The sequence below is a fragment of the Prunus mume genome, linkage group LG1 (genome assembly GCF_029339155.1).
Source record: "Prunus mume cultivar Tortuosa linkage group LG1, ASM2933915v1, whole genome shotgun sequence".
NCBI lineage: Eukaryota > Viridiplantae > Streptophyta > Magnoliopsida > Rosales > Rosaceae > Prunus > Prunus mume.
Genome location: NC_142698.1, coordinates 28,143,100 through 28,168,754, shown reverse-complemented (window position 1 = coordinate 28,168,754; position 25,655 = coordinate 28,143,100). Strand labels below are relative to the sequence as shown.

The window sequence follows — 25,655 nt, the reverse complement described above, 5'->3', positions numbered from 1 at the left end:
GTTGAACAGAGAACGTAAAACAAAAGTTTCAAGTGCTATAGAAAGCAAGACACCCAAAAGCAAAAGACCAAAACACACACAACAATTTTGGCACACCATAACATAAAACCTACAAAACTCTGTCACGCCTTCATAGTTTGATAATGTTGGATTTTTAATTGTTCAACATTGTCTTGTCGATGCCCAAAAAATATAGAGAGGCCTTATGCTTTCCACTCTCTTACCCTTTGAAACCCTTTAACATCATGACTAAATCCCCAAGCTTTGAAACGTCTTGGAGAACCCTTCACCCAAGCACTAGCATACATAAAAGCCAGAGCCATAACCATTCTTCTAAGCCTCAATTCAAATTGCTCTAGAGAAAATTCGAGCTACCGTAAGCCACAACCTCAAGCTCTCCCCTCCAACCACCATAGCCAAAAACCTCATCCTCCATCAAAGCTTCTTAGAAACCCTCCTGCATGCCAGCATAGCCTATATTGAGGAAACCACCGGGCACATTCTCATTTGCTAAACTTGTAGACTTTAGGGGCCGTTTACTTATCAGGAATGGAGAAAGTAAGGAATCGGGAAATTTAGGAATAAGGGAAGTAATGAATTGGTATGAGAAGAATAATTCCCATTAAGCTGTTTACTAATAATATGGAAGCAACACATGAATGAAGTTGATTCCCATTGTCATTGTTTACTCATTCTCATGAATCATAGCCTAAACTAATTTGATTACTAAAATGCCTTGCACATATAAATATATAATTTTCACCTAAGTTACTTGTAACAAAGCAAATTGACAAAACTTTATTTTACAACTAATATATATTATATGATACTATATGGGAGCTTTAGTTTTAAAACACAATATAGTTTACTAATTTGGAATATAGGATTACAATTTCATCTAATTAACATAAGGCCAAAAACCAAAAAGTAGTACCTAATTTTATAATAATAAAATTAAAAAATATCAAAATTACACACAATGCCACTCCTTCTAAGGGAAATTTATCTTTCTTAAAAAAAACAGAAAATAAAAGAAGAAATTATTTTCAATTATATGAGCATTTATTCCTTGGAATTCTTTTCTAGTAGAATACTTTCCCGTCCTGTAAATAGGTGCAAAATTTCATTTATCACAGTGTTTATGAGATTACTTAGCCATGCAGCTTATGCAAATCTTTTTAGGCTGGGTGCTCACAAATGTATCATTACCTGGAAAACTAAGATATTATTAATAACAGCTCCTCATGGAAGGTTTATCGAAGAGAGGAGGATGAGATGCATTTTGCTTTCTCTATTTGGCAGGGTTTTCTTTTGCCTCTATTAGGCTACAGGCTTCTGAAACTTTGGCCTACTGACAATTATCATTTCTTTATTAGTGAAAAAAGGAAAAGGGAAAAAAAATGGTATTCAAAAACCTTGAACCTGTTCGAGGCATTATGTGTTATGTTTCTTCTGTGCGATTAAGTTGAAACTTTAACAGTCATGATTGTATTGGCTTTGATATCTTCCAACCACCAATTGCAAGTGCTTCTATGAATTCACAGCAGGATAGTTCTAACCTTTGTGCTTTTACTCTGGTTTTGATTAGTTGCCGTTTCCCAAGGGTCTCAATTCAGCTCCAGGAAGGCCAAGGGTGGCTCCAAGTTGTCCGGTCATTTTCGACGTGAGTTTAGAATACAAACCAGGCCTTGAAATTGAGGAAGAGTAAGAGAACAGATACCAGTCCAGTCAATTTCTCATGTGGGTAGCCTCTACTCTTCAAATTGGTGAGGTTGAAGGCCAAGGAAAGAACAAAAATCCAATTGTAATTAAATGAAAACTGCAATGCAGCTTCTAAAAGTCCAATTTTGAGTTCCCTTGCTCTTGGGTAGTTCTACTCTTCTCTTGCCCTCTCAATTCCTCATCTAGGTAGCCTCTACTCTTCAAATTGGTGAGGTTGAAGCCCGAGGAAAGAGCAAAAATCCAATTATAATTAAATGAAAACTGCAATGCAGTTTCCAAAAGTACAATTTTGAGATTGGATTGGATTTTAACCGTAAGAGGAGAAAAGCTCTTACCATTTGCTGCAAAGAACAACTCCCTTGTTCAATCTGGGAGGTATAGTTTTTCTCCTCATTCAGGATAGGCATGGTACAAGTGTAAAATTTACTACTAAGTTCACCATGTCCTCCTTTCCCAGAAAATGCATTTGAAATAGATTTAGAAGGTTTCAGATTTGCAGCATAGTTAGCTTCCACATTTTTCCTCATAAACACATCTAATTTGCAGCTGCCATCTTTCCAATCCATCTTCAGATTGGGGAATAGATTTCTTGCCACATCTTTCTGCAGCCAAATAGCTGTTAAGAGAAAGATCCAGCCCTTTTTCAGCGGATGCATCTTCTGCCAGATGAAATGGATGCCCAATTTGCATGATTTCTACATCTTCCCTTGTCTTTGGACTTTTCCTGAACATGCCATTCCAAGGAAATAGAGAAGCCTGCCCATTATCAACTTTAGGCATCTTGCCTTTCCTCTCACAGATGCCAGATTTTCCCTCTGCTTCCGAAGCAAGAAAAGGAATTTGATCGATCCCCCTACCTGTGGATGCATCATACGTTAGAGTAAAAGAAACACTTTTAGTAGCATTACCCTTGCTTGAATTTCCAACTTTGTCCACAGCTTCTATTGGCACATTATCTTCAGGTGGGACTAAGGACGAACATGTGCCGAAATCATTGCATTTCTTAATTTTCTTCTTACCAACAGCAGGGATTCTTTCATTTCGTGTCTATTCCAATTGCTCTTCTCATCAGCCTGCAAAGATGTTCTGGCAACTGCATCTTCTTGTAATACAGATTCTGCAATGGCATTGGTGGTTTCCTCGTCTCGCCTGAAAGCCTTAAGTTTTTTATTCAAACTTTTAGGATGGTATATAACAAATTAGATGAAGAAAATCTTAACAAGAAAGAAACTGAAATTGAAACGTGAATGGAAGTGAAAGAAAGGCAGCAGAGTAAATTTCCTTTCTCAAATAATGCGTACGTACTTTTGCAGTTCTTGATTCGTTGAAATGATGAAAGAAAATCGTCCAACTTTTCTCACAGCGCCTAGAAGCGAAGCGATGAATCGCTGGTTATGTTTCTCAAAAGCAATATTGTAATTAACAAACAAAAGGGTAAAATTGTATTTTATCTTTATAATTTAGACAGACTTAACTAATCTGGGCCTCCTCTTTGGCTTAATCTAAAATAACAATTATTTGGGTAAACTATAGTAAACTCCCCAACTTATAGGGTCATTTACGAGTCCATACCCGATTTTGGGGACATTTATAGGTACATATTCAACGTCGATGAAAACCTACAGATTTTCCCCTCCGTTAGCTAGTTTGTCAGGAAACCCATTATCTGCCTACGTGGCAAATGTGGATTCTATTTTTTAATTGATGTGAACTTACTGGACAAATAAATAATAAAAAATTATATACATGTTAAAAATAAATTTTAAATAATATTAAAATCATTAAAAATGAAAAAAAAATAGAAATAGGTAAAAAGACGCAAACAATTTATTCCATCCCCTCCTTCCACCAACCTCCAACCCACCCTCCGATTTGAACGCATTCAATTTGAAAGAACAAGCTCAAGCAGTTTGAACGCCCAGTCCTGTTTGAAAGAACACCCGTTTTGTTTGAACGCGCTCGATTTAAAATCGCTTCTACCGGATCGACTCGTCCGGCCGTTCAACGACCATTCGTGACGGCTCGACGAAGGACAGCGAAGCGTTTCGTGTTGGAGGAGATGATGAAGAATGTGGAGAAGGAGAAGATGATGCCCTCCTCCTTCCTCTCGCCACTTCTTCGTCCTCGCCGCTGCCCGGCTTAATTGATGAACATCGATAATCCCAAACGATAGACCGCTTTCGCAACCACCTAGGTTGTTTTGGGAAGTCCATTCCTTGAATTATACTAAACGAATTCGGATTCAGATATTTTTCTCAGCCAAGCATTTTCTATTTCATAGGCACTCACGTTTGGGATGTGAAATTTGACCAGCCTCGATGCCGTGAGGCTGATCGAAATTTGGGATGTGAAATTTGAAGTTGAACTCAACTATGGTTTGGGGACGGCGACGACCACGACATCGTTTTGGGGTTTGTGGTTTGGGGAAAACGATCAGATCTGTGGCATGAGGGAGGTGTTAAGGCTGGGATGGGTGGCCTGAGTAAGCTTGGGTGGTGGTTTGGGTGGCTGTGGGCTAGGAGGAGAGGAGATTGGGAGAGAGAGAGAGAGAGAGAGAGAGAGAGAGAGAGAGAGAATCTGGGTAGGGTTTTTATTTTTAATTTTTAATTTTTAATTTTTAAATATTTTAAATTTAAAAATTTAAAAATAATCAATTTTAAAATAATTTTAATGATTTAAAATTAGTTTTGAAAAATATATAATTTTTTATTATTTATTTGTCTACCTGTAAGTCCACCCTATTAAAAAATGGAACCCACATTTGCCACGTAGGCAGATAAAGGATTTCTTGATGGACTCGCTAACGGAGGGGGCAATCTGTAGGTTTTTCATGACGTTGAGTATGTACCCATAAATGTCCCAAAATCGGATATGGACTCGTAAATGACCATATAGATTGGGGGGTTTACTATAGTTTACCCCAGTTCTTTCATAGGTATTAAAACCCAAACAAAAAAGCCCAATGTCTCAAATATTAATTAGTAAAGTTAATTATGTCTAATACCTAATTTTTCTTACTATGGGACGAGTGATGAAAAAACTAGTATATAATAATAAAAGGAATATATTATAAAAAAATAAATAAATATGACACCGTGATAAGAAGCATAACAAGACAAATAGAGGCTAGCAACCAAGGTGAAAAGGGAAATTTTTTGCTTTTTCCAATAATTGACTAGGGTGTTTTGGAATTATCGTAAATGTAAGAGTATTTTTGGAAGGTAGTAAGGGAAAAAAGGAATGGGAATAAGATCAACTACCCCCTCCTAGTTGATATGATTCCTAGTTTTGAGGGGATGTATGGATTTTAAGGTGAGGCCCACATATTTTTTCATTTCTGATTGTAAGTAAACGTTGGGGAAGTTAGAAATGGAAATCATTCACTTTCTTCTCATATCTATTAATGATACAAAAAAATTTATACCCAAGGAACTGGGATTTAGCCCATGACAGCTTTTGACCCATTGTAGCCAGTAGCCCACCTCATAAGCCCAATAACAATCATATGGCAAGCAAGCTTCCTTCACGTGGTCACTCGTGAAAGTTCTGTAAAATTCATGGTTCATGCTTCTTATGCCAAGACCTCTTTCAATTTGTATTAAACATTGAATCTCTTTTCATTGCCATCTCAAGGAGCCATCAAGAGTAACAAAGCACTTCCTAAGTTTTGCACGAGAAAATAATTCCCTAACTCTGTTTCATTGCTCCTTTTTCTTATCACTCTCCTCCCTTGATAGGTGACATGAGGAGAGCAATACAGAGAGTGGGATAATGAAACAGAGATAGAGAAGTTTCTCTCCTGCCTAGTTCTTATTAATTCAAAAGTGGGGGAAATACAGAGCCTTGTTCATCTCTCTTGCAAAATGACCCCAACCAACGGCTGACCCAATTTTTTCTTTTTTTTTTATAGGGGTAGGCTAAATTTTTTATTTTATAGAGGAGATATATTATGAACTCGTAAGATGTCATCGCTTTGAACGTACCAGTAGCTTCCCCACATATAGAATTAGTGGCTCCATCCTTAATCAAGTTCTCAACAATTGTACAAGATGCATTAAACATATTTGAATTCGAACAAGAATCCTAATGAAATCTAAATTCAGTAAGTTCCTCAGGAATTGAAGTATCAACATTAGATGCATAAGGTGTATCTTGTTATCATTACTACTTTTTTTGAAGAATGAATAAATAATATCTTAACAAGAAATACTAGACTCCAAAAATCATATATGTTAATTAATAATTCAAGTTGCAAAAATAAAACATATATCAACAATCTCCAAACGTTTTCACTCAAACCCTAAATCATAAAAACTTAACAACAACAATTAAATTGAATATTGAATATTTAAAAAAAAAAACTTACCAAGATTGAAGAACCCACTGAAGATGAGTTGGTACAATTTTTTAGAGAAGGAGAGCTATTTCCTCTAGGCTCTCAAGGTTCAAATATGGCGTTTTGGGTGGCTGGAAGAAAGTTTTTGATGTTTGCTTTTTGTGGGTGTAGCCCAATATCAGTACGATTAGAATAGCTCAAGTTGGTAGAGCCTTAACATGAGTTCTGCTTCTAATCAAATTTATATAGGTTTGGATTGATGTTTATTATTTCCTATATGCTTCAGGAGTGAGTTTATTTTAAATAGAGGATTGAGCTATTATTTACGTTACTTAGATTGGGCTATTGTTAGTATATTAAAAAAATAAAAACAAGGCATGTGCAGGCTATATTAATTTGATGCAGTGGGCTAATATTTATTTGAGTAGGAATAAGCCTATAATAATAAGACCATGTTCAATATTTTATAAATGTTCCCCTAAGCTGGAGCCCACTCTAATCCAGGCTTAGGTCCGCCCTTGACCCCAACAGTGCGTAGAGTATTTTCCACATTTGATGATTTTCACAAAAAAGATAAGTTTATATATATATATATATATATATATATTTTTTTAAATGGTTGATTGCATTTATTTATTTTTTTCCAAAAAAATTTGTTACTCCAAATACATATTTTGTTCTTAGATAATGTATACGATAATACGAATGTTCATTTCCTTTTGTGTTTCTTAAACATAAACAAGTCAACTTCTACCCAGCTAAAAATTGAGGATCTCTCTATTATTAAATCAGATTTCCAAATTCCATCCAACCTGGAATGCCATTTATGGATAAGTTCGCGTGGATGCCACAAACACCCATTGACATCTGCATCAATAATTCTCTAGAGAATCTATTTTAATTGACAACAAGAATCCTTGGGCGGGAGCAAATGGCTTGTCTTGATGTTTGGGTGTGACGGTTCTACTGTCACGTGTTATTATCAATTCACTGTCACGTGTTATTATCAATTCATTCATATTATAATGTATGTATGCATTTATTAAATATTAAGCTATAGTAATATTGTCATCCACTATATCACGTGAATTAATAACACCACGTAATAATGTGACAATCATACTCACAATATTTGTCTCTTGAAGAATCGTCTTACATTGAGATCAATTACTCGAGCACCGCATTTCATAGAACATCACAAATTGAGTGGCATTCACTGCTTAGTTAAAACATGAGAATATATAACAATGTTTTTATTCATAATTCAGATTTGTAACATATATGCTATATCCTAACTAGACAAGTTCCAACAAAAGTTTTTTTTTTTATAGGGAAAACACAAAAACAAATCTATTATATGAATGTAACAAAACAAAATTATATAAAAAAAACTACTACTGAAAATTATCATAAGTTTAAACCTTGAAAGTAAAAACATTTGTGTACAAGATACATAGAGGCACACGCTATATGCCAACTCTATTTTCATTACAAATAAAACTTCTTGTATCAACTCAACTGATCATCTCATCTTGTATTTCTAACAGAAATACAGTACACATATATGATTGGATGAGATGATACAAAATAGCACTTCTCTTTGATTATTGGTTTGTTCCACACCACATACGCACCTTGGTGCATGTTGGCCTTTTCCCTTGTTTGACTAAACATGGGAAGGTGTGGTGTTGGGTGGGGTTGGAGCTGAGACAACACGCCTACCACGCTCAGACCTACTATTCTCTGCAAACCGCAAACTCTGCTGGTGTAGCCCCTTCTGCTTCTCCTCCTCATTCCACTCAGCTCCGTAGTAAAACTCTTCCGTCGATTTCACGACATCTTTTGAAGGCGGAAGGAACATGCTCCCCCACTGAGGGAAGTGCACCAAAGTCACTGGAAGTGTGCAGCACACGATCATTACCCCCATCAGAGACAACCCTGTCGCAGTTGAAAATGCTGAGCTTGAGAAGAACACTAGTTGGGTCAGCCCGGACCCGAAGTTCCCACCCGCTCCAGTGAGGCCCGATATGATGCCGAGGGATCGCCGGGAGATGAAGGGGATGACGCCAAAGGTGGCTCCGCATGCAGCTTGGGCTCCTACAGAGAAGAGGATCATGGCAAAGACCGCAATGGGGAGTGAGTTTGCTCGGCCGAGCCAGATGCAAAAGACTCCTCCTAGTGTTTGGAGGATCCAAAGAGTCCATAGCCTGCCCCTCATGCCAAAGTACCTGGCTGCTCGATCAGACGCAAATCCTCCAAAGGGACGGGCCACTAGGTTGGCCATGCCAAATGTTGCAGCAATGATTCCAGCTGTGTGAAGCTTGAGATTGAACCTGTTTGATTAAAGGACAATTGAAATTCATCCCAGCTATCTCTCAAAATACTTTGTTGTTCAAACATATAGATACGTTGGGCTGGAAATTCTCAATCTAGTCTTTTGAACAGCTCTAATTTAAATGTGTGGTCCAGATTGACAGTTTGACAACATAACATGTCAGATATTTAAAACGAAATATTTCGCTAACTAGTGTTGTTAACAACATTATATTCTTGTGGTGAGATCCGATATGGCATGTGGGTCGCTTGTAAAACATGTGATCAACAAACATGGTAAAAATCATTATATTCTTTAAAAATTAAAAGAAAAAAAAAATGAAGGACCTGTCATAGAAGTATTCAGCAATGACATTATCAGTGGACAATTCAACACCCATGGAGTAGCCATAGAGAAGGACAAAGATCCATGTCCTGTAGTTTGTTATAGCATGCCACAATACCTGAACAATATTCAAATTGGAGGGGAGGAACATCAATCAGCTTATTCTATATAAATATTATTCATGGATATTTGAAAGTCATGAATAAATAAACAAAGATTCCAAAAAGGCCTTAAATATAAAGAAAACTGACCTTGGAGAATTGATCTTTGGCAACATCACCCTTCTTTTGCAGGGCAGCAAGATTCCCATCAGGCAAGTCTTGGCCAAGGGTCAAGACCATTATTCCCATAATGACATGAAGCCAGCCAGGGATGAAAAAGGCAATTCTCCAAGCAGTGAAAGGAGTTGCTCCAAGTCTTCCAATTATATCAAACACCAATGGCATCAAGAGCTGGGTGGCCCCACCACCCATGTTTCCCCACCCAGCAGCTGTCCCATTAACCAGCCCAATAATCTTACTGTTAAACATGGTGCTCATCCAATACTGGCATGACACGAATGTAGCAAGCGAAAAACCAATCATGAATCTCACCGCCAAGTAGCCCCCAGCATCAGATACAAATGACATGCAAAACACAGTGGGTGCGGAGAGCATTATGAGAAACGCACACCCATATCGTGGCCCTAGCAAATCACACACTGCACCCATTACAAGTCTTGAGAATATGCTGCCTGAGACAGAGGCAACCCCAGCATTTCCAATGTCTTGCTTTGTGAGGTTGAGGTTGTCTCTGATTATAGGGACAAGTGGAGCAGCTGCAAAAGTTGAGACAAAGCAAGTGAAGAAGGAGATCCAAGACAAGTGGAAGGTTCTCATGTGAGGGTTGGCCAAAGAGAAGATTTTGAAAACTTTGGCCTTGTGCTCTGAATCAACTGGTAGGTCAAATTTGGCTGTTGGGTCTGTTGGGACGATGGGGGAAGCTACTGAGAACGCAAAGGTTTGCTCTCTGCCTGTCACTCCATGCATGGAGCTTCCGGGTTCACCTTGGACTTCGGCCATTATTCGGGGTTTAGAGTTTGGATTTTGAATCTCGAGTTTCAAAACTCGAGTTTCGAATTTAGAAACTACTTAGACTAAATGAAGTTATAGGGTTGTGTGGGGAAGGTATATGGGAGTGTGGCATTTATATAAGGCTTGGAGTTGACATTGTGCGAAGGGTTATGAAGAGGCAAGAAAGATTCTCAACACTTCTGTTATCCATTTTGCCGCATCTTATATGAACAGTGAAAAGTCTCATCGTATATCCCAAGGGATCACATAAACCTTCCCTAATGGGCCATCCAGCTGGTTAATTAACTGGTAGCCGCATATAATTAGGATAATCAAATATTAATTAAGTCAATGAACCCTAATGAACTCGGCTCGGGATTTGTACACATTGCACGTTCCGTGGACCACTGTAAAATGGTTAGCGTATTACAGATGATATGACATTCAGATTTATATAGCTTTTTTATTTATTTATTGTTTTGTACACTTTGTAGTAAAATAACAAGTGTTTTTGTAGCAAACCCTTCCATTCAATAACTCTTTTTATCAAGAGAAGACTTCATAAAGAACACACACAGTTCTCTTTGGGGTTTTGTCCCCCCTTATCTCATCAAAAAAGAACACACACAGTGTTACGTAGAGAAGCACTGGAAGTTCTGAAAAAAATGATTCTCTAACTTTAAAAGAAACACCCTTTATTTATTTTTAGAGAAGAATGTTAACGGGAATTACTTAACAGAAAGTTTCAACATGGACTTACTATCACCTCATGTTTCATGTATAAAATCGATCGAGCTTAACATTAACTTTATCATGGGGTGACAACAAGTTCATATAGAGACTCTATTTTAAACGTCTCGTTAATTAGTATTTCTTTTTATTTTTTCATTCCAATAATATCAACAACGTTTTTAGTTTGCAACAGTTTTGGCTCTGCCAAATATTGCACTTTCAAACATATAACTATCGGCTCAAAATTGTTGAAGTGAAAGCCTACAATTAATTAAGAAACCTTACAAGTAAGAACTAGTTTATTTGTCTCATCTAGCACCTCACTCCACCCACCCCTACTTTTATATACGTTTTACTGATTGATGCTGATTTTTAATGTGTTTACTTTTGCTATAAGAGCCAAAATTCATATGTCGTATTCAACCTGACTTCAGTGTCAACGATGTCTCGAAGGATCGATGGTTAATAGGCATCATTAGCTGTTTAATAGAACAATCATTACCTGTTTAAGAAAAATATATGTACCTTTGAGAATAAAAAAGAGAAGAAAAGACAAGCACGTTAGTTTGTGGTTGAGCCATGTTAATAGGTAAGGAAGAGTTCCTCCTTATGGACAAGGAGGAAAACATTATTCATCTGACATACGAAAGCATTACGTTTTTATATATTGAATAATATTATCTTAACAGATAATCTAACCACATATATTAGAGTATTAGACTGTTAATTTGGACCATTATCACACATTGACGTACGGAAGACATGTTTGTACTAATAATGTATCGCAAGCCACCCACAATCAACTGGCCAAACTGCAGATATTTTAAGAAGAATTATATATACTCTGAAATTTGCTAGTCAATCAGGGGGCAATGACGACGGATGATATCTCTTTTTTGTCCTTCACACCCATTACAATTCATCATATAACTAATATCTTATTAAGGTGCCATTGTGCCCTGGTTATATTAACTATTATTAAAATGTAATTATTTGGACAATGTATGCCCCACAAACTCCTACTTATAATTCTCAGGTGACAGGTCAAGTGGTACCTTTCCTTTTCTCATTATCAATCGTTTGCTTGTTGTAAGGGTTCATGGATGATATATGATATATATATAACCCAATACTTAACCTTTCACTTGCTGATAGAGTTCTTTGTGTATTGTTTTCGAGGGGCTATTGACAACATGACTTGGTATTTGTGTATTTGTGTTTATAATTAGTAGGGAATGCATTGGATGGAGCTGTAGTTGAGGCCTCTTATTATTTGTTTAAGAGCTACAAATAGAAGTGTTTTTTTTTTTTTTTTTTTTTTTTTTTTTTTTTTTTTTTTTTTTGAGTACAAGTGATTGTCTAAATTAGAGGAGAGGAGAATTTCTCACACACAAAACTATGATGTCGTGGGGATTCTTACTTGAGAGCTCTGTGTGCAAGTTAAGGCCCTATTTTATTGGACTAGACCTCATTGGCTTGATAAGAACTCTGATAAGTCCAAGTATGTATTTGTCAGATATCCTTACAAAGAAAAAGATGAGTAAGAATGCTGGCAGATACCTGTTGGTCTCCATTCTAGATATATATTAAAATCACAAATACAATATATATAAAAGAATACAGTCCCTTCCATTCTAGATAATTTTATTTGAGGGACACCCTTTAAGGTCCTCTACGATTTTTTTTTCAATGATCCAAACATTTTATTTTTCAAGTCTTCAATTATAGATCATCCTTGCATAAAATCAAGAAATTGAAAATCATTAAGGAATCTAATTGGGGCCAACAAAATAGACAAACACGATGCTTCAAGAAGAGATTATAATAACAACAATCTAGTTGAGTGAACATATTTATAAAAATGTCATGCTAGAATGGGCATATTTATAAAAAAGCTATTTTAAAAATTCATGGTCGGTTATGGACCGGGAATGGTATTGTTACCCCCATTCTCAAACCCGGCTGAATAATTGATATCCATATAATATAACTATGTATGAATAAATATATAATTTAATATTTATTAGTTTTCTCAAATTGGTTTGAGATTAAGGTGAAATTAGTGTTATAATGTAGAATAAGTATTATTTTATGAAAAAAATTGGGGATTCATGATGGGTTTGGGAGGAATCCCTCCGACAGGGACGAGTACATGGATGTGGACGTGGATTCCCTGAAAATTCTCATTGAGGATATTTGCGATGACGAGGGCGGCTTCGCGGATGGTGTTGCCATACTTGACACCAAACCGGCCCATTGTCATTCTTAATACTGGTTGAGAATGGCAACTTTAAATTTACCTACATGTCCCATGTTCCAATGAATATGTCCTCCATTTCTTACCACCAACTTTAGTCACATGTTAAATCATGTTCTTCATCCTCAAAACTCCATATATGGTATGGTATCTATTAATTTAAAACAGACGCATAAAGTTCAACCAAAACTTATTAATTTAGGACAAAGGCATAAAATTCAACCATAACTTTTTAATGGCTTGGCAGCCAACCTATAGTTAGGTTGAATTTTTTTTAAACCAATCTCCACACACAAGCAGCAAAATGCACGGCTGCTTAACCTCGGGTGCACATTCATTTTGTGTTCATTTTAGTACACTCCAAGAGCACACATGCATGCCATCCAATTAGTACATTTCTCTATGCATCTCATACATTCATATCTAATATAGAAAATATGATTAAAACTCAAAAGTATTAGGGTTTATTAGGAATAACCACATATTTAAAATTTTCAATACAAACTCATCCATCATCTCTCCACAACATCAAATTTACCATATTGAATTGGTGAGTCCTCAATATTTATGATTTGTAATAATCAATTTTTTGTGTGCCTATTTTACTCTCCAATTTTTATATATTTTTATTTTTGTCAATACCTTATCTTCTTCATCTTTTTTTTTATTTATTTAAAATTTTTATAAAGAAACCTTGGCGGTACGAAGGAGAATTTTATTGATCAACAATGGAAAAAACAAAGGGAGTACTTAAAACCTGACCTCTATTACAAACATCCAAGAAAATAACATCCTGTATAATGTCCGGTGGTTACTCAAACCACTCAACTCTCACATCACAATATAAAACAAATTGAGCTAGTCTATGTGCCGTGACATTAGCTTGTCCTCGTAGACAACCAAATTTTGAACCGGGTTGGGTCCTCATCAACTCCTTGATATCTTCGAGAATGTAACCAATCTGGGAGTGGCCCTCCTCTTGACAGCTAATAGCCGACACCACCTGCTCACAATCTCCATCCACAATCAGGTGTTATATCCCCAAAACAATCTGAGAGTTTCGAAAGCTGAGCAGGATGCATGAGATCACTTCCATATCAATGGGGAGCATCACCGTTTGTAATTTTGCAAAATCCCATCTAGGAGAACCATCCTGGGTAATAAAATCACGTACCAAAAGTTGTTCATTCCCGGTCCTAGAGGCGATATAGGAGCAAAACTAGTAGACCCAACGATCACCCCATATTCGCACCATATGCCCATTACCCACATGCCACCTCGAGCCACAAATAATAGGAAGGCCGCATCCCCGGTTGAGCAATGAAGAAAGTCCTTGTAGGAAAGTACTTGGCATGTAAAATTCTTGCCAACAAGGATTCGGGGCGATGAATGATACGCCAAGCCTGTTTTGCGAGCGTGGCAAAATTAAAAGCAGATAAATTATGAAAACCCATGCCCTTCTATTTCGATCTACACATCCGACTTCAACTTGTCCAATGAATGCGATGTTCTCCTTGTCGTTGTCCCCACCAAAAGCTAGCCATGAGTCACTCAATAGCCTGACATAAGGACTCGAGAAGGAGAAAACATGTCATAACATAAAGGGGGGATAGATTGGGCCACCACCTTCAGGCAGATCTCCTTGCCAACTATGCTCAACATTTGCTCCCGCCAGTCCTGTGGCTTTTTCCAAATTCGTGTTCTTAAAACCTGAAAGCTACATCTTTAGCCCTCCCCATCACCATAGGTAGTCCCAAATACTTGTCATGTTGATCCACAGGTTGGACTTGAAAGGAATCAGCAAGCCGTTGTTTGTGTTAAAATTAATGCACACTTGTGTCTTGAATAATATAGAATAAGCTAGAAAAATTGAGAGAAGTTGACAAGTTAACGTCACTAGAAACATCCTACTAATTATATAATGTATTACAACTAGAGAAATATAGACTTAGAAGACAACTTGTCGCTGAAAATGACTTTAGAAAAGTCAGTTACTGTGCAACTGACTTGTCCAAAGCAAAGTTGCCGACTTAGTATTCCTATAAATAAGCCTACAGCCTCTCAATGTAATCAAACTAAAAAACTACAGCTGTCAAACTCTAGCCATCAGCCAACTAAAGTATTAAAGCCTTGTACCTTTTCTATTTCAATCAATAGAATAAAACTACTTTGTTACTCTTTCAAAAGTTTTCCTTTCCAAGTTAAATTATTGTCTCAAACACTACCAACCATTCTCTAAACCTCTTCTTCCTTAAACTAACAGTTTGACACTACTTGGACATTTTTACTAAAGCGTAATTGAAGGCTTGCTCACTTCTCTTCAACTCCTCAACACTTTTTCTCGTTGACCCGTGCAAAAATGAACCTATCATACGCAAATAATAAGTGGTTGACTCTTAGTACTTGTCGACACACTGCAATGCCCTGTGATAATTGTGCTCTCTCTACATTTCGTAGTCAGGTTGTAAAAGCCTCTGCACAAAAAAGAAACAAGTGCGGGAAGAGTGGATCCCTTTGACGGAGACCAATCCTTTTATGTAACGTGCCTCACGGTTCCCCATTAATTGTTAGAGAAATTGAATCCTAGCAGGTATGGAAGAGAATATCAGAAAGTATATGAGAGAAGAAGAGAGGAAATAAGTCAGAGAAAACGATTTGATGAATTCCTCTGTATTCTGCTGTGTATTTTGGCACTATCTGGCAGAGCACCTTAGCTCACTCACACACACACAATGAAATAACTGTTGGAGGAGAGAGAGAGAGTTAGACACACTCCTAACTTCAATCTCAGCCATATCCATTACATACCATTAGATTAGGACACTTGTCCATTGTCAAGCCCTATGAAACTTAACCAACCGATACAATTCAAATATTTATAACTCATCATATGAGCTGAGGCCCAACCCACAAAGCAAATTACCAATCAGTTCACTAATTTATACGCTCCCTAAGATAAGAGAATTGCTCTCTTGCCAGCGCTTTGGTGAAGATATCAGCTACTTGCTTTTCTGTAGGACAGTAAACCAAATTGATCACTCCTTGCTACAATGCTTCCTTGATGTAGTGATACTTCCGATTTATGTGCTTGGTTTTCTGATGGAATATAGGATTCTTAGTGATAGCAATGGCTGAGGTATTGTCACAGTTCATTGGTGTTGCAACAGTCTGCATTTCACCAAAATCTTCCAATACAAACCTTAACCAAGTGGCTTGTGCGGTTGCCTCTAATGCACTCACATATTCTGCCTCAGCTGTAGATAAAGCAACACATTGTTGCTTCACAGATGCCCAAGAGAAAACTCCACTGCCAAATGTAAAAGCATATCCGGATTTACTCTTCATATCCTTTTCTGATCCAGACCAGTCACTATCACAAAAACCCACCAAAATTGAACCTTCTCCTTTCTTGTAATCCAAACCAAAATAAAGTGTACCTTGAATATATTTTAGTACTCTCTGGCAGTTCCATAATGTTTGTTAGTAGGAAAATGCATAAACCTAGCCAACAAACATGCAACATACATCATATCTGGTCTAGTTGTAGTAAGATAGAGCAAACTCCCCACTAGTTTTCTGTATTGACCTTCATCTGCAGCACCACTGTCATCATCTCTTCTCAACTTATCATTTGGTACAAGGGGAATACTAACAGGTTTGCAATCCTGTAGTCCAAACTTTTTCAGAAGTGATGAAGCATACTTCCTCTGATGTATAACAATGCAGTTTTCAGTTTGCATAATTCACATTCCTAAAAAATGGTGTAGTAAACCCAAGTCTGTCATCTCATACCTTTGCATCATATCAGTCTTGAAATTCTGCATCAGCTCCTGAGAATTTCCTGTATAGACTATGTCATCAACATAGATAGATACAATGACCAAATCTGAGTTTCCTCTGTACTGAACATACAATGTTGCTTCACTGGTGCTTCTCTTAAAACCACACTGCACAAGATAAGAATCTATCTCTCCATACCAGGCTCTAGGCGCCTACTTCAAGCCATACAAGGCTTTGTGCAGTTTATACACTTTATCCTCCTTTCCTTGCATAATGAAACCATCGGGCTAATCCATATACACCTCCTCTTTAAGTACTCCATTCAAGAAAGCTGATTTCACATATAACTGATACAATTTCCAACTATTCTTTGCAGCCAATGCAATAAGGGTTTGTATGGTATCCAACCTTGACACTGGTGCGAAGGTTTCATTATAGTCTATTCCAGGCTTTTGTGCATAGCCCTTTGCAACTAGTCTGGACTTTATTCTTTTGGACTGAGCCATCCAAGTTCAACTTAGTCTTGTACACCTATTTTACTCCAATTACAGGTTTATTGGAAGGTCTACTTACCAACTCCCATGTCTGATTTTTCTCAATCATGCTTATCTTATTTTCCATTGCCTTCTTCCATGCTTCATCTTGTGTAGCTTCACCAAAGTTTTTAGGCTCAACTATACATAAATGACATCTCTCATAAATCTCGCTCAAGTTTCTGTACCTCAATGATGTGTCATCATATTGAGATGCAAGTGGTGATTTGCTTGATTCACCACCTTTAGTAGCTAGAGGACTTTCAATTTCAACTTGAGAACCATCAACTATGACTTGCTCTTGAGGTGCAGTCTCTGCTTCTGTTGTTCTCATGTCTGAAATTTCATCTACACGTAGTGGAATGCAGACTTCTTTCACTTTGTGTTTCTCCCAGTCCTATTTGCCATTTTCATCAAAAATACATCTCTAGAGAGCAAAACCATCCGAGTTGCAGGATTCAATATCTTGTATCCCTTATCACATGCACCATATCCAATAAAAACTCATATGGCACTTGTTGCTTCCGATTTGTGCCTCAAATGTCTTGGAATTAGAGGATAACACACACAACCAAACACTTTTAGATGTTTGATTCTAGGTTTTCTTCCACTAAACCTCTCAAAAGGTGTAAAATTCTCCACAGCTTTGGTAGGACTTCTATTACGCAGATACACTGATGTGTTCACCGCTTCACACCAAAGACTATATGGAAGCTCCATCTCATGAATCATGCATTTTTCCATTCCCACAACAGTCCCATTTTTCCTTTCTGCCACACCATTCTATTGTGAAGAGTATGCAATAGTGAGCTGCCTTTCGATCCCCAGATCTTCACAAAACTTTACAAAATCTGTTGACATATACTCTCCTCCCCTATCTGTTCTTAGCTTCTTTACATGGTATCCACATTGAAGCTCCACCATTGCTTTGAACTTTTTGAACACATGGAACATCTCAGACTTGTTTCTTAAGAAATAAACGCAACACATTCTTGAATAATCATCTATAAATGTGATGAAGTATCTATTTCCACTCAGACTTTGTGTTTGCATAGGGCCACACAAGTTTGAATGAATTAGTTCTAGTGGCTCCTTTTCCATTTTGATTCTTTAGGAAATACCTCCCTATGACTTTTTCCAAATACACATCCTTGACACACTGCATCATTGTTTTGGATTTCAGGCAGCCCCAACACCATCTCTTGACTCTGCAGCAGCTTGAGACTTCTGAAATTTAAATGCCCAAACCTTTTGTGCCATAGTTTGGAACATTCTTGCACATTGCTTTCAATGCAAGCTCTTTGTTATTGCTGAAGATTAAAGGAAAACATCCATTTCCCTTATGTTTCACACCGACCACTAAGTTTCTCAGATGCCTATCATCAAAGATATCCACCTTATAGTCTCCAAATAGAAGGAAATAACCATGCTCAATCATCTGCCCTACACTGAGCAGATTCTCTACTAGCATGACTTCCTTTATATGTTTCCTTCCGTTCATTGTGTCAATGACCAGCATTCTTTTTCCTGTCACTTCAACTAAAACTTCATTGCCTACTTGAACTTTTTCTTTCACTCTTCTGTCAATGTCTACAAGCAAGTCTTCCCTGGATGTCATATGATTGCTACATCCACTATCTATGTACCATTCATCACCTATCTTCTTTACTTCTTCAGATTGATTAGCAAAGAATAAATTTCCAGTTTCTTCAACCTGATTAGCAAAGTTCACCTGCTGCACAGCCTTGTTTGTATGACAATATTTTGCAATATGCCCAATTTTGCCACACTTGTTACACTTGACTTTGTTCTTAACCCAACACTCCCCATAGTGCAATTTATCACAAAATCTGCATTCATTCCCAGTGTTGTGTGCCTTATGCTTCACAGGGGGATTAGTCTTATTACTCCCATCAGCCTTGTTGACATTTTTATGAGATTTACTTGTTTGACATTAAACCGAGTTGGTTTTGATCCAATGTTGAAGCTAGTAAATGCTTTCTCCATGTTATTGTCACCATGCCTATCAAGCCTCTGCTCATATCCCTTTAAGGTGGCAATCACATCCTGAGCATCGATAGTGTCTAGATCTTTAGTATTTTCTATCACAGCTACAATACTATCATAGGATTTAGGCAAGCTAATGAGAAGCTTTTGAACAACTCGTTGATTGCTCAGATCCTCACCATAGCTCCTCATTTGATTAATCAAATCAAACAGCTTAGCAATATATCAAGAAATAGATTCATTATCATTCATTCGAGTATATTCAAAATCACGCCTAAGACCTTGAAGTTTCACAGATCTTACTTGCTTATCACCAACAAATTCTTGTTTCAGAATGTCCCACACAGCCTTTGCATTTTCCTGGGTTGCGATTCTAGGAAAAATCTGGTCCAAACGGCATCTTGATGATGCCCAGTGCTCTGGAATCCTTAACCACATGCTCACGTAGCAGCTTCCTCTCCGCTTCCGTGAGTTCATCCTCCTTCATATCACCGGAGTTTTGTACCCATTTTCCACAAGATCCCACAGCTCGTGCGAACGGAAAATGGTTTTCATTTTGATTTGCCAGAAATCAAAATTCTCGCCATTGAAGATGGGCGCTCTGAGTTCTCATCCTCCAGATCCAGCCATGTTAGACTTGATTGCCGATCTGAACCGGAATCACTGCAATGAGCTTTTGCTGTGAATTTGGGCCCACCCTAACCAACACGATGCCCAGAAATTTAGGCCCAACCTGGCTCTGAGCCCATGTTAGAGAAATTGAATCCTAGCAGGTATGGAAGAGAATATCAGAAAGTATATGAGAGAATAAGAGAGGAAATAAGTCAGAGAAAACGATTTGATGAATTCCTCTGTATTCTGCTGTGTATTTTGGCACTATCTGTCAGAGCACCTTAGCTCACTCACACACACACACAATGAAATAACCGTTGGAGGAGAGAGAGAGAGAGTTAGTTACACTCCTAACTTCAATCTCAGCCATCCATTACATACCATTAGATTAAGACACTTGTCCATTGGCAAGCCCTATGAGACTTAACCAACCGATACAATTCTAATATTTATAACTCAGCCTATGAGTTAAGGCCCAACCCACAAAGCAAATTACCAATCAGTTCACTAAGTTATACACTAACATTAATTAGGAAAGAATGAGACACAGTTTGCCCACAATCCATAACCCTTGTGATTCATCCAGAGTCAAAACCAAGCCTCGGCATCATGCACTCGAGGAAATTCCATTAAACTTGGTTGTAGGCCTTATTCATATCAAGCTTTAGCACTAGCCATCCATTCCTTCCTTTTCTTTTATGATTTAGAAAATGGGCAATCTTAAAAGTCACCATAAAGTTGTCTGAAATAAGACTTCTCGGTACGGGCACTTCGTCTTTCTGAAATAATTCTATCCATGATTTTCTTAAGCCTATTGGCCATCACTTTTTCTCTGATAGGTCGTAGGTGAGTCATATTCTTTGGGTCTTTCACCGTGAGATTAAGGTGACTAAAGTGGAGTTGATGCTTTTTAATGCCTATTCAGATTGAAAAACTTGTTGTACAACCTTTATGAGATCTTCCCCCATAAGATGCTAATACTTTTGGTAAAACAAAAAGGGGATGTCATCGGGTCCGAGGGCTTTTGATGGATGTATTTGAAAAATTCCATTTTGAGCTCTTCCCCTGTGAAAGCTTGCACCAGTTGTGCATTCATGTCTGGAGTAACACCACAAGATAACCCATTCATAAGCTCCTTCCCTAAAAGTACAACCTCATCAATCGAACAATTGTTGGAAATAATCCAAAACAATACGTTCAATCCCCTTATCTATATCATACCACTCCTCATCAATATGACACAAACCTTTTATTGAGTTTCGTCTCTGTTGTTTTGAAGCTTGGTGATGAAAAACTTAGAATTACTCTCACCTTCACATAGCTACGTAATCTGAGACTGTTGTTTCCAATAGTTTTCTTCCTAAGCTAGAATAGTGTCCAACTTGGCTTGTAGTTCTCTCAATTGCTTCTTTAGAGCTCGAGAGAAAGGGGCATGTAAGATGTCTGCCAGCTTTCCTGTACCCCGTGCTTCTTGTTTTCTTCTCCCAAACCTTTCTTTGCTCCATCCGTAGAGTACATGGCATGTGACACCTTGCCTTGTAAATAATCATTGGACAATGTTAGTGTTTAACAAGCTAATAGGAAAGATTGAGGAATAGGTATATTGAAGAAGATAGTGAAGAAAACAATATGCTCTATAAAACTTGTGTATTTCGTGGAGTGTGAGTCACAATATCACTCACAACTCATATAGCTCATATTACCGTTAGAGGAGATAGAGAGAAAGCTAGACATTTCCTAGCTTCAATCTCAACCATCCAACTACATTATCAGTAGGATTAAGACACATGTCCAGTCAAGTCCTATAAGACTTAACAAACCGTTTGACTATTATAAACAGCTTAGCCTATGAGGTAAGTATAACACTAAACAAAGCAATTACACACTAAATCAGTTTACCATTTTGCACATTAACACTCCCCTTCAAATTGTGAACTGATTTCACCCAAGCAATTCTCTAAGATAAGAGAATTATTCTCTAGCTAAAGCCTTAGTGAAGAATGTCAGCTGCTTGCTCCTTTGTAGGACAATGAATCAAGTCGATTACACCCTGTTGTAAAGCTTCTTTGATGTAGTGATACCTCCGGTTTATGTGCTTGGTTTTCTGATGAAAGATCGAATTCTTGATGATAGCAATGGCTGAGGTGTTATCACAGTTTATGGGTGTTGCCACAGTCTGCAGTTCACCAAAATCTTCTAACACAAACCGTAACCAAGTAGCTTGTGCAGTTGCCTCTGATGCACTCACATATTTTGCTTCAGCTGTGGATAGAGCAACACATTGTTGCTTCAGATGCCCAAGAGAATACTCCACTACCGAATGTAAAAGCATATCCTGATGTACTCTTCATATAATCTTCTGATCCAGACCAATCACTATCACAAAAGCCTACCAAAACAGATCCTTCTCCTTTCTTATATTCCAAACCAAAATCAAGGGTACCTTGAACATATCTTAGTATCCTCTTGGTAGTTCCATAATGTTTATTTGTGGGGGAATGCATAAATCTAGCCAACAAACATGTAGCATACATTATATATGGTCTAGTTACAGTGAGATAGAGTAGACTTCCCACTAGTTTTCTGTATTCAACTTCATTTGCAGCTCCACTTTCGTCAACTCTCTTCAATTTATCAGCTGGTACAAGAGGAATACTAACCGATTTACAATCCTGCAGACTAAACATTTTCAAAAGTGTGGAAGCATATTTTTTCTGGTGTATGAAAATGTAGTCTTCACTTTGGATAATACCATTCCTAGAAAGTGATGTAGCAAACCCAAATCTGTCATCTCATAGCTCTACATCATATCAGTCTTGAAATCCTGCATTAGCTCTTGAGAATTCCCTGTATAAACTATATCATCCACATAGATAGATACTATGACCAAATCCGAGGTTCCCCTGCCTTTAACATATAATGTTGCCTCACTTGTGCTCCTTTTAAAACCACATTGCACGAGATAGGAGTCTATCTCTCCATACCAGGCTCTAGGAGCCTGTTTCAAGCCATACAAGGCTTTGTGCAATTTATACTCTTTATCCTCTTCTCCTTGTACAATGAAACCATCGGGCTGCTCTACATACACCTCCTCTTGAAGCACTCCATTCAGAAAAGCTGATTTCACATCTAATTGATACATTTTCCAACTATTCTTTGTAGCCAAGGCAATGAGAGTTTGTATAGTATCCAACCTTGCCACTGGTGCAAAGGTTTCATTATAATCTATTCCAGGCTTTTGTGCATAGCCCTTTGCAACTAGTCTAGCTTTATGCTTTTGAACCGAACCATCCAAGTTCAACTTAGTCTTGTACACCCATTTTACTCCAATTATAGGTTTGTTGAAGGGTCTATTTACCAATTCCCACATCTGATTCTTCTCAATCATGTTCATCTCATTTTCCATTGCCTTCTTCCAAGCTTTATCATGTGCAGCTTCATCAAAGTTCTCAGGCTCCACTATGCATGAATGGCATCTTGCATAGATCTCACTTAGATTTCTGTACCTCAAGGGTGTGTCATGCACCGAGGGATCATAGGCAAGTTCTTCTTCTGTTTCAGGTTCATGGGATGTAAGTTCTTCTTCTATTTCAGTTGGTCTCGTATATGACATTTCATCTGCAAGAAGTGGGATGCAGATTTCTTTCACTTTGTGTTGCTCCTAGTCCTATTTGCCATGTTCATCAAAAACCACATCCCTTGAGAGCAAAACCTTCTGAGTTGTAGGATTCAATATTATGTATCCCTTCTCACATGTACCATATCCAATAAAAACTCATATGACACTTTTGCTTCTAGCTTATGCCTTAACTTTCTAGGGATAAGTGAGTAACACACCAAGCCAAACACCTTGAGATGTTTAAGTCCAGGCTTTCTCCTACTATACTTCTCAAAAGGTGTAGCTTTCTCCAAAGCTCGAGTTGGACTTCTATTGAGTAAATACACAGAGGTATTCATTGCCTCACACCAAAGCGTGTAGGGAAGCTCTTTGTCATGAATCATGCACTTTGCCATTTCTACAATCGTTCTATTTTTCCTTTCCGCAACACCATTCTGCTGTAGAGAATAAGCTACTATGAGCTGTCTTTCTATTCCTAGATTTTCACAAAACTGAATAAAATCGGTTGAGATGAACTCTCCTCCGTGATCGGCCCTTAACTTCCTCACATGATATCCAGATTGAAGCTCCACCATTACTCTGAATTTCTGGAACACATGGAATATTTCGGACTTGTTTCTCAGAAAATAAACCGAGCACATTCTTGAATAATCATCTATAAATGTGATGAAGTACTTATTTCCACCTAGACTTGGTGTTTGCATTGGACCACACAAGTCTGAATGAATCAGTTCTAATGGCTCCTTGGCTCTTCACTTTGATTCTTTAGGGAATGGCTCCCTGTGACCCTTCCTCAATACACAACCTTGGCACACCAATTCACCATTTTGGATTTCAGGTAGCCCCAATACCATTGCTTGACTTTGCAGCAGCTTGAGACTTCGAAAATTTAAGTGCCCAAACCTCTTGTACCATATCTTGGAGCATTCTTGCACATTTGTTCTCAAGGCAACCTCCTTGATTGTGTTGAAAGTTAAAGGAAAACACATATTCCCCTTTTGCTTTACACTTACTACCATGTTACTTGAGGAACTATCATCGAAGATGTTAACCTTGTGATCTCCAAATACAAGGAAATAGTCGTGCTCAGTCATCTGCCCTACACTGAGCAAATTCTCTGCAAGACCGAGTACTAGCATGACTTCCTTGATACACTTTCTTCCATTCATTGTATCAATAACCAAAGTCCCCTTTCCTGCTACATCAACCAAAGCACTAGTGCCTACCTGAACTTTAGCCTTCACCCTTCTATCAATATCCACAAGTAAATCAGCCCTTGATGTCATATGGTTGCTATAACCACTGTCAATATACCACTCATCACTTATTCTTCTTCTATCCTGTCCAGAGTGATTAGAATAAAATACATTTCTAGTTTCTTCAACTTGATTAGCAAAGTTCACCTGTTGCACAGCCTTGTTTGTATGACAATATTTTGCAATATGCCCAATTTTGTTACACTTGTGACACTTGACCTTATTCTTAAACCAACACTTTCCATAGTACAATTTATCACAGAATTTGCATTTATTACCAGTGTTGTCTATCTCATTTTTCACAGAGGAATTAGGCTTGTTACCTCCATCACCCTTGTTGCCCCATTGCTGCCTTTGATCTGACGTTGAAGCTAGCAAATGCTTTCTCTACACTATTGTCACCATGCCTATCAAGCCTCTGCTCATATCCTTTTAAAATTGCAACTACATCCTGAGCATCAATAGTGTCTAAATCTTTTGTATTTTTTATCACAACTGCAATACTATCATATGACTTAGACATACTAATGAGTAGTTTCTGAACAATTCGTAAATATATCCAGTCAAGGATTCATTATCATTCATCCGAGTATATTCAAAATCACGCCTAAGACCCTGAAGTTTCACGGATCTTACCTACTTATCTTACCAACAAATTCTTGTTTCAGAATATCCCTCGCAGCCTTTGCAGTTTCCTGAGTTGTTATTCTTGGAAAAATTTGATTTGATACATCCCCTTGGATGATACCCAGAGCTCTAGCATCTTCACCAAACTTCTCACGCATCAGCTTCCTCTCTGCCTCCGTGAGCTCCTCCACCTCCTTCGTCGGAGTTTTGTACCCATTCTCCACAAGATCCCACAGCTCGTGCGAACGGAAGATGGTTTTCATTTTGATTTGCTAGAAATCAAAATTTTCACCATTAAAAATTGGTGCCCTGAATTCCCCTCCTCCAGATCCAGCCATGTTAGGCTCGATCACCGATGGAAGCTTGAATCACTGCAATAAGCCTTTGCTTGTGAATCCGAGCTCACCCTAACAATCCCGACGCCCAGAAATTCAGATCGAATCTGTCTCTGAGGCCATGTTAG

The 25,655-nt window shown here is 37.8% G+C and overlaps 2 protein-coding genes across 2 annotated transcripts; both read right to left on the bottom strand.

Moving 5' to 3' along the window:
• Positions 1-7,441: 7,441 nt before the first annotated feature.
• LOC103325815 (high-affinity nitrate transporter 2.1-like) lies at positions 7,442-9,888 on the bottom strand. The gene is made up of 3 exons (XM_008228003.2): positions 8,969-9,888; positions 8,720-8,835; positions 7,442-8,391 (listed from the first exon to the last, which is right to left on the bottom strand). Exons 1-3 carry the CDS (start codon positions 9,776-9,778, stop codon positions 7,725-7,727), a joined length of 1,593 nt encoding a protein of 530 aa, XP_008226225.2. The 5' UTR covers positions 9,779-9,888; the 3' UTR covers positions 7,442-7,724.
• A 5,915-nt stretch (positions 9,889-15,803) lies between these two features.
• On the bottom strand, positions 15,804-19,516 carry LOC148921500 (uncharacterized). Its single transcript, XM_089048998.1, has 8 exons — positions 19,382-19,516; positions 19,032-19,291; positions 18,320-18,921; positions 17,639-17,841; positions 17,112-17,468; positions 16,551-16,705; positions 16,284-16,463; positions 15,804-16,065 (listed from the first exon to the last, which is right to left on the bottom strand). The coding sequence occupies exons 1-8, from the start codon at positions 19,514-19,516 to the stop codon at positions 15,804-15,806; spliced, it is 2,154 nt and encodes a 717-aa protein (XP_088905124.1).
• Positions 19,517-25,655: the final 6,139 nt, after the last annotated feature.

Bases quoted from the DNA above. Each gene is read 5' to 3' on its own strand.
- LOC148921500 (XM_089048998.1), bottom strand. From the start codon at position 19,516: ATGTGGTTAAGGATTCCAGAGCACTGGGCATCATCAAGATGCCGTTTG. The intron at 19,292-19,381 runs GTAAGATCTGTG...TATATTGCTAAG, and splicing joins AATTTGTTGGTGATAAGCAA to CTGTTTGATTTGATTAATCA. The intron at 16,706-17,111 runs GTAAGTAGACCT...TATCTTGTGCAG, and splicing joins AAAATCAGACATGGGAGTTG to TGTGGTTTTAAGAGAAGCAC.
- LOC103325815 (XM_008228003.2), bottom strand. From the start codon at position 9,778: ATGGCCGAAGTCCAAGGTGAACCCGGAAGCTCCATGCATGGAGTGACA. The intron at 8,836-8,968 runs GTCAGTTTTCTT...AATATTGTTCAG, and splicing joins CCAAAGATCAATTCTCCAAG to GTATTGTGGCATGCTATAAC. The intron at 8,392-8,719 runs GTCCTTCATTTT...TTAATCAAACAG, and splicing joins GCTGAATACTTCTATGACAG to GTTCAATCTCAAGCTTCACA.